Here is a 9,248-nt window from a genome sequence, read left to right on the forward strand (position 1 = left end):
GTAGTAATAAAAATAAGAAGTAATTCTGATTATATGAAAATTTTTTATTAATATCATTAATAATTATTTATTATATTTTGAGCATTTTGCACATTTTGTTAGTTAGCTATCCTGAGCTAACGTGACAGGATTTCTGACAGGATCTTTTGTAAACTTCATCGCTAACACTAGCTAGCTATCACAATCTAACCTAACAAGATTTATGAGAGAATTTTTAAGTAATATTCCTAAATGTTCACTGTTTGCTAGCTAGCATACACTTTACTTACAAGATTTTTGACAGGAGATGTTTGTTTAAAGTAATATTAATAAATGTTTATAATATTCACAGCTATAAGATGAGCTAGCCCAACAGAATTCCTGACAGGATTTTTGATAGCATTTTGGACACAAGATCTATAAAGACAAAACACATCTTTTTGTATGAAATCAAATTTATTTTTCATTTCAAAATGCAAACTACTTCACAGTTAAATGATGAAAAAAAAAACACACACATCTTGCTTAATAGACAATAGACTATCTTAAAAATAGCATAATCATTTAACATTTAGCAAAACATATACACCTAAAACAAAGGTGTGAATTTGACAATGGCTTGGCTTCTGTGCTAGCGACCAGAAGGTTGCGAGTTCAAGTCTCTTAACTGCCAGATACTGTTTAGCCTGTCAAAAAATAAAAACAAATAAACATAATGTAGCTAAAGTGTCATTGGCTAAAGGAGAATTCAGGCAGACTAGTAGCTTAGCTACTTAGCTACCTCAACTGAATAAAGAGCTACTACAATTTCCATAAATAAACCATTTAGAAAATATTTTTTCCTTGTGTGTTGACTAGCAATAATTTCTCTGTTCTCTACATTAGTAAAATAGTGCTTAGTTTTCTAAACCTGACTGATAAGCTACTGCATGCTATTAATATTCAACCGTAGGTCTAAACCTTTGTAAATGTTTCAGTTTAAAGGAACAATAAAAAAAATGTAAAAAATGTTCCCCTTGACCCAAATGAAGCAAATGGGTCAAGATGTTTGGTGTTTGAGGTGTTTGAGAGCTACGACGCTAAAGCAGCTAACAAGTAATAGAAGTCTATCTCAGACTATTTTTTTCTGTAAATACATGCTATTTTAATCGTCTGCTACGATTCGGACTTCCAGACATTAGGACGTGGAGCCTGCGACTGGAATGATACCAAATTTCGCTATGGAAAAAAAACGAATTCCGGTTGTCCAAGATGGCCGCCTCCAGCATTCACCTACGTTGTAAACTTTCATTCATGTTTCTAGACTTATAGATGTGACATAAACCGTGTATCAGAGTGCACCAAGTGTATAGGAAAGGATTTTACACGAGACAGAATTTGATTTCTTGTTAGCTAACAGGAGAAACTTGACTAGCATGCTTCAGGCACCAAACATGTTTTCGCTGATTTGGTGTTAAGTGCAGCGTTGTGCGCTATTAATTTTTGAACTATGGGCTGAACTTTTCCTGTAAGTCCTTTCTTGAAATAAAATACTCTTGTTTGTGCTACAACTTGACGAGGCACCATCTCAAATAGTCCTGAGCGAATCTCCAGCTAGTGATTAAGATGAAGCACAAAGTGAACTTTAGCTGTGCTAGCTTAGCAGTTAAGGTTCTGTACTAGCCACCAGAAGGTTGTGAGTACAGATGGCACTGTTGCGAGATTCTGAAGCTGTGTGCTTGTACTGGATCCTGTTTCACTTCTCAGTCACTTTGGAAAAAAGAAGTGCCTGCTGAATGAATACATAAATCCAAATGTAGGACATTTATCCGGTTATGGATTCAATGTTTCATGCCTCAAGAAACATTAAATCTAAAAATAAACGGTTCAGATATATGGACATAGGGAAGTGTGTGATCCCGGCATACTGAAGCACCACAGAAGTTGAATTTCCCTCCAAATTCATGCAAATATATTTACATTTTTTCATATGGATTCAAGAAGAACACACTATACATCCTGTTTTTGATGGCGCCGTCTTGTTATTCTTCTTCAGAATATTCACCATGGAAACACGCAAGGATACGTAATCAAGAACCTTTCGAAAATACAAAAAAGTACCATCAAACCAATACAAAGTGGATATTCAGAACTCACAGTGGTTTAAAGAGCAAAGCACAGGGTATCCGTGAAAGAAAACAATAAATCGAGGAGTTGGCATCGGTTTTTGTGCTTGGTGCTGTTGCAGCTTTTTTTTTTTTTTTTGCGTTCTGCTTCTCTGTGCAGTTTTAGCTTAGCTGATTGAGGTGTAGCAATGACATCAGCAGCTCCAGGATGCCAGCAGATTGCTTTGCTTTGCTCTCCGTCTCAGGGATCAGAGGCCTTGGGTAAGTCCTGATTCTCTGCCAGGTGTAACTTCTGTCTGGAGGAAGTGCATTAAGGATCCTTATAATGGCGCTAGCTCATATTTCAAACCACATTACATGATCTTACATGCATCTTCTAAATTGCATTTTCATGTCTGCACTTGAAAGCTGAAAGTGCTTATTGACCTCTTGGAAGCTTTTAGCTTTCGCTTATTATTTTTCAAACTGTGTCTTTTCATCGTGTTATAAGTTCAGCTCATGGTAAAATAAGTAACAATGTGTTTGTAACCAGTTATACAAAATATTGAAATCTTCAATAAACACTTTGTACACTTTGAAATGTAATCACTACCCCTGTATTTATCCAGGAAGTCATGTCATGATCTCAAGATAGTGGGATGTGATAAATAAATATATAATATAATAAATAAATATTTATTAGTGCATAATTAGAGTCAATATGCAGCCAATTTTCCACCAAAAGTGAAAAAGACAATTAACAAAATATTAACAATACATGCTTCAAATACAAATAGTAAGAATTAAATTACATGTATTCTTTCAAAAAATGTTTATGTTCTTATTTGCTCTTTCTCCTTAACTACGTTGTAATAATATGATTACGTGGTTAAGATGTGCACCTTCTGTATGATGTGCCAAGTCTCGCAAGGCAGATTTCTAACTGTTCCTAAAGAGTCTGGTACCTTTCGTCAGGAAAAACACAGCCAAGAACCTCCAATTAACTGACATTACAAATAACCAATCACAGATCTTGCAAGATTTCTTCATTTACTTGCTACTAACCAGTGTATACAAAATGGTTTTCAATCTAGTGACAAGATCTTGCTCTGAAAACCTCAGTGAGTCACAGTGTTCAGAAGTTTCCTGCCAGAAACCAGGTTGTTCATGTCTACAGAGATCAGACGTGTAGAGCCAATCAGATTGTAGCCTCCTGAGACGAGTATGTTCACATATGTAAAGATGTTCCAACGTCATGCAAAAGAGGATAAAATTCACAAACAAAACAGAAACAGAAAATAAAAAGGAGTGAGTACTGTTCTCAAAAATTATGTTTGAAATAAATATTCAAACATAATTTGAAAAATGCTTATTGTATTCTGCTTAGAGGAGAAATTCCAGCCTCAATCGTGCCACAAACATACAACCAATCAGAATGAGGAGGTTTGTCTGAAAGTCTCCTGCACCTGCTGCACTAGTGGCTTTGGAGGAAACACTGAAGCTAGCTTCACCTAACAAACTCCAAAATGACTGGCTATACCTTTAATTCTTCTTATTATTATTCCTATAATTTGTATAACATCTACATTTAAATTGTGGTAGTTAATATGTTGCTTGCAGATCCTGTTTAATGTTTTTGGCACAAAACCAACTCCATGAATAACCTCTCTGGGGCATGTTTCACGGTGCTGATGTAAAATACTTTCTGATAAAGGAGGGAAAGTCTTGGAGAAGGTTCAGATCGCTCGGCAGGGACCCGGCTTAAATCTGTTACGGCAGCGGGAAGCATTTAGACTGACAGAAAACCAGCGTGGTGAAATGCTGTGATTAAGTTTGCAGGAAGGATACATGGAGCTGCTGAGCTCTTCCAGCTGTGAGGAGAGAGATGAGAGAGAGAGAAAGAGAGAGAGAGGTGCTTAATGAGCTTAGACTAAAGGTTAAACAGGAAATTAAGAGATGAATTGAAGTGATGGGGGCAAATTGTGTGTGTGTGTGTGTGTTTGTGTGTGTGTGTGTGTGTGTTTGTGTGTGGGTGGGTTGGTTGGTTGTGTGTCTGAAATAAAAAGGCAGAAATGTACTGAAGTATTCATGCTGCTGTTGCCGTAGTGACCGAATATCCCTGCTATCTGTGGCTCTGGTAAACCAGAGAGGCTTTTCACACCTTTCCTACATTTACAAGAGTTATTACAAAACTCATCACACACAGAGAAGCACTTGGACTTTAACACTCAACACAGGAAGTTAGATTCATTTCCACAATAATACTGTTAGAAACAGGACCTGAGGCGAGTGTGTGTGATTTCAACATGCACTTTCAACAATGCTAAAGTATTGTTATTATTATTATTAGTATAAGTTATTATTATTATTATTATTATTATTATTATTATTATTTAGTAGCCTTACTTTTACTGCAACTTTACCTTCACATTACCTTTATATTATTTTAATTACTGCACTTTTATTCTACTTTTTTACACTTTTCTTTTTATATATATATTTTATATTTTCTATGGTTACTATTATCTTCTGTCACTGCTATTATTTATTACATTATTATTATTATTATTATTATTATTATTATTTGTCTTTTATTTTATTTTTGACTGATATTCCTTTGTTCTGTTTTGGAAACAAAGGTTTTGGAAAATGGTGTATATTTTATTTTTGGTCAGTTTTGCTTTAGCCATTGGTGCACACACATGCTGAGCTGCCTGTATGTAAATGTATGCAAAAGCAGTCTGTTAAGGAAGAAGTTAGTTCATGTTGGTGCAGTGTTACAGGTGTAGGTGTGTGTGTACGTGTGTGTGTGTGTGTGTGTGTGTGTTACATTTGAGAGCAGGTGTTCCAGGTTGCGGTCTGAAGCACTTTTCCGCTGGTCCTCTGAGAGCTCCTCGACATGGCTGTCCAGGCTGAAGTGAAGGCGAGCCAGTTTCTCCTGCATCTCCCGGACGTGCTCGAGCTGCTCAAACGAACACACCTTACCTGAGGAAAGAGACAGAGAGCGAGAGAGAGACACAGAAAGAGAGAGAGAGAGAGAGAGCGTGACATACACACCTTCACAGACATGCAAATGTGCTTGAATAAAACACACAGACACTTTCAGACACTCAGTAAAAGTGCAGATGTTCACACACTCATAGTGTAACAGTGTGCGTGTGTGTGTGTGTGTGTGTGTGTGTGTCACCGAAGGCCTGCAGTTTTCCTGAGTGGAAGTCGTTGAGCAGGTTGAGGAGTCCTCCCTCCATCTCTCTCACGTCCGAGACGTCAGTGAGGAAGGAGTGCTGCAGAGGAGAGGAGGACTGGGTGACTCGGCTGGGGCCGGCCGGCTGAGGCGCTCGGGGTCTCTCTCTGTGAGGCCGGCTGTCTCCATCATAACCACAATCACAGAGAGAATCACACATCACTACGTTTTAAAAATGTAATAACCTTCTTCTCTCCTCAGAGCAGTGTTTGTTTATAAAGCTATGAAACCATTCTCCAGTAATCGCAGACATAAATCACATCTCTGCTAAAACCCCTGAACGATGCAGTCGCTCATGCTAGACACACAGCTCCAAACACCTATAATAAACTTCACAGAAGTACATTTTCTCAGTAAATATTTAATTTTATACCCGATTTTAAATGGTTGTGATATTTATTGACTATTATTTTAATTTTTGGGGATTTGTTTTGTAAATAATGATACTTAGCATTTTATTTTTTTCATTTTAATAAATGCAATTTAAAAAAAATATATTTGTTGGTTCTAACTTAGCATTGATGTGAACGTGTCACGACCACAATCACCATAGCAACCAGCATTAAGGCCACAATCAAAAGCAGTCAAATTATATTTCTTTACTGTTTCTTTTCTTTAATCATTCACCCAATTATTTGGATTTAATTAATAAAGATTGCATTTATACATTGCTAATAAATACTTTAAGGTCATCCAAATAGGAAAATTACACGTAGTAGAAATTATTCCTTTTTTTTTGCTTATGTAACTCCAAAAACGTGTTTCTTTTTGCATGAACATTATTCATATTGCATTAATGAACACTAATTTAGTTAAGAGCATGCAGGAACGTATGTGAATGCAAACACAATTTTAAAAAAAAAGAAGTAAATTGTGTCTGAATATTTGGATCAGATCCGTATCTCATATGAAGATTTAGAGTTTTCACTGATAAAGAAACTTTCCGCGACAGTGGACTCAGTGGTCCTCGTACGAACCTCGTGGCCTTGGGAGGGAGCATGGGCACAGTGAGCACTTCTTTGCCAGTCCCCATGGCTCCTACGGATCTCTTGTACTTGCCCCGGGGTTTAGGGGAGGGCGGCTGGGGGAGACCCAGCGAGAAGGTGGCGCTCTTGCTGGCGGGGAGGACGGAGAGTTTGCGCGGGTTCACCGGCGGAGGTGGTGGTTGGGGGAGAGACACTTTGGGACTCCTCTTCTTCCTCTTGTCCTCCATTTTTCAGGCTGTTTTTACTGTACGGCTGGCTGAGAGACGATAGTAGACGGGATGTCTTCTAAGTGCGTCCCTTAGAGACAAAACACAAGTTGTTAGGTTAGCATGAATGAACCCTTGCTTAATTAAAAGCTAATTTTAAACTATAAGTGGGACAGTGCCAAAATATATGTGTGCTTTGTTCAACATCTCTACTGACCAATCAATCAATCAATCCTATTTATAGCACCCAGATTACGTTTAGGTGATTTACATTTGAAAATTAAAAAAATGGCTGGTCTCAAAAAGAGATCTGATTGGCTGTTCCATTCCATCCGTCGTTTAGCTTTATAACTTTCTAATTGACTTGAATATAAGATGTCTGATGTTACAAGATACAGGACAGTCAATTAAAAGAACAGTTTTATGAACAATAAAATTGTCCCTCAACCCCAAACACAGTCGATCAGCCAGATCATGGTTTTGGGTCTGATGTTTGCTTCTTCAGTTTTTTCTCTGGAGCTACAATGGTAATATAGCTAACCAGTAATAGAAAAATCTTTTTCATAAATATCCGCCTCACACAAGTCCAGTTCATGCTGATGTGGTTTAGGAGACGCTGTGTGTTACAATCATCTATAAACATGAACTAAACTTCACAGTGTAGCTAAACAGTGAAACAGTACAAAGGCAGCCATCTTGGACAACCAGACGTAATCCATTTTGTTGTGACTCCTCCCCTGTGTTAGGCCACGCCTCACAAATTTGTAACCATGGACTGTCATTTTTTTTTTAATTTCTTCTGAGACAGATTTCCATTACCCGTTAGCTATATTAGGCTCATAGCTCCAAATTAAAGAAGCAAAATAACACTGTAAAATAAAAATACTGTGTTTCACTGAACCTTTCTTCATGCTTGCACAGCACACAAAACACAATGTGTAACGTCTCCTACAGAGCGTTATACTCACCCAGACTGAGCCAAGCGCTTCTCAGAGACACTGCTATCGATTGCTAATGATCGACCTGCACATTACTACAATTTTACATTTTCAGCATGAAGTGAAGATCTGCTGCGTGCTTCCTCATCACTCAGCCCGGCCTAACACAGGCCATTACAGTACATCAGCTCACATCAGACATCAGCTCACATCCATATTCCATCACGGAAAGGCTGAATGATGGAAAGATGACTCACATTTATTTACTAACGCTTGTTTACTGGCTGGAAAGCATGCTTGAACTTGTTCTGCTCCTCGTCCTCGTCCTATTTTTAAAGCCCGGCTCTCATCACAGGGTCACAATGCGCAGTATTTTTAGACGCCTCAGGTCTCTGTGGGATTATAGAGTGTCTGCTATCCATCCGTCAGAAACAGAGCCATCTCCCACACACCTGATTCACCTCCTCCTGAGGATACAGCAGGTGTGAGAGCAGACAAGCTGAGGCACGGAGACTAAAGTGCAGATCTTCACTATCACCGGACATTATGTCTGTATGATGACTCAATCCATCATCATATATATACAGTCTTCCACATACCTGCCATCAGGTGGATCTGAGGATGTGGCTTGTGTAAAATAAAGGTTACTAATGCACTGCTAAAACAACAGACGGAGCAGTGAATCCTCTATAAGCAATAATAATAATAATAATAATAATAATAATAATAATAAATGTTAAAGGTGGTGAAATAAACTCAAACTGTAATCAGGAACAGCCAAATAGTGCACCTATTTACACAAGCACTGTTATACTAATGCACCCTTTATTTAATATTATTTATTATTATATAAATAAATTATTAAAGGCTATTATAGGATAAATTATCATCCTGAATGTAGGTCATAATATAGATTCACATTATAGATAAGCTATACTTCATGTGCACGCGCAGACAGATTTTCTTTCTTTCTTTCTTTCTTTCTTTCTTTTTTAAATCCTCCATCCATCCATCCCAACATGGAGAGCGGGATTTGCGGGATTTGCGGGATTTGCGCCGCTTCACTCACCTTCTCATGGAAACCCTGCGATCAGCACATCACTCTGCTCCATGTCACACCGCTCCCCTTCCAGGAAATGCAGTAAAAATAATCACAATAATCACAATAACTCCTACATGACCTGCTTCTCCTCCACTGCACGCGCTCGGTCACGCCAGGAGCAACAAGAAATAAAAGGCTCGCAGGCGGGAGCGCGCTTTCGCTCTTAAAGGGACCGTAGCGCATTTTCTCTCTCGGTCACGCGCATCACCAACGTCATGCACGCGCAATCTTCCACTCTGTTATCACTCAGTAACATGGCACTCATTATAGCTGTTAAATGCTCCAAGCTGATTGGTCAGAGGGTCTTGATTCACTTCCAAGTGAAATGCAGATATACAAACCACAAATTTTTATATTAACTATTAACACACCCCTCCTAATGCTTTATCGTTTCTATAGCAACCGATCATTCACAGGGACTTGTATAGAGAACCCTTAATAATCCTAATCCTTAATACAGTGACATTTTCTGAGATGTTTACTTAACATTTATGGAAGGAGTCTCCAGTATCAGCACTTTCTAACAGTCAAAGGTAAAGCTGTAACTGTAAGGTTCAGTAACATGACACTGCAAGGGTTTTTTTTTTTACTTTACATTACCAGTTGCAAGTCGTTACAGAAACTACAGGCCACAAGCATGCTATTAACATGAACAGTAATTTTTATAATTTAAAATTTTAAGAAAAAAAAAAAAGAATATAAATAGAGA

General features: G+C 38.0%; 1 protein-coding gene across 2 annotated transcripts; it reads right to left on the reverse strand.

Moving 5' to 3' along the window:
• Positions 1 to 2,198: 2,198 nt before the first annotated feature.
• ccdc28b (coiled-coil domain containing 28B) lies at positions 2,199 to 9,119 on the reverse strand. 2 transcript variants are annotated; one of them, XM_026939064.3, is made up of 6 exons: positions 8,507 to 9,119; positions 6,285 to 6,590; positions 5,251 to 5,426; positions 4,894 to 5,048; positions 3,912 to 3,934; positions 2,199 to 2,380 (listed from the first exon to the last, which is right to left on the reverse strand). In XM_026939064.3, exons 2-6 carry the CDS (start codon positions 6,518 to 6,520, stop codon positions 2,326 to 2,328), a joined length of 645 nt encoding a protein of 214 aa, XP_026794865.1. In that variant the 5' UTR covers positions 6,521 to 6,590; positions 8,507 to 9,119; the 3' UTR covers positions 2,199 to 2,325. The 2 variants fall into 2 exon arrangements, with proteins under 2 accessions (XP_026794865.1, XP_053088884.1); XM_053232909.1 differs by lacking the exon at positions 8,507 to 9,119 and adding an exon at positions 7,468 to 8,497.
• Between the last annotated feature and the right edge of the window lie 129 nt (positions 9,120 to 9,248).

The sequence above is a fragment of the Pangasianodon hypophthalmus genome, chromosome 3 (genome assembly GCF_027358585.1).
Source record: "Pangasianodon hypophthalmus isolate fPanHyp1 chromosome 3, fPanHyp1.pri, whole genome shotgun sequence".
NCBI classification, from domain to species: domain Eukaryota; kingdom Metazoa; phylum Chordata; class Actinopteri; order Siluriformes; family Pangasiidae; genus Pangasianodon; species Pangasianodon hypophthalmus.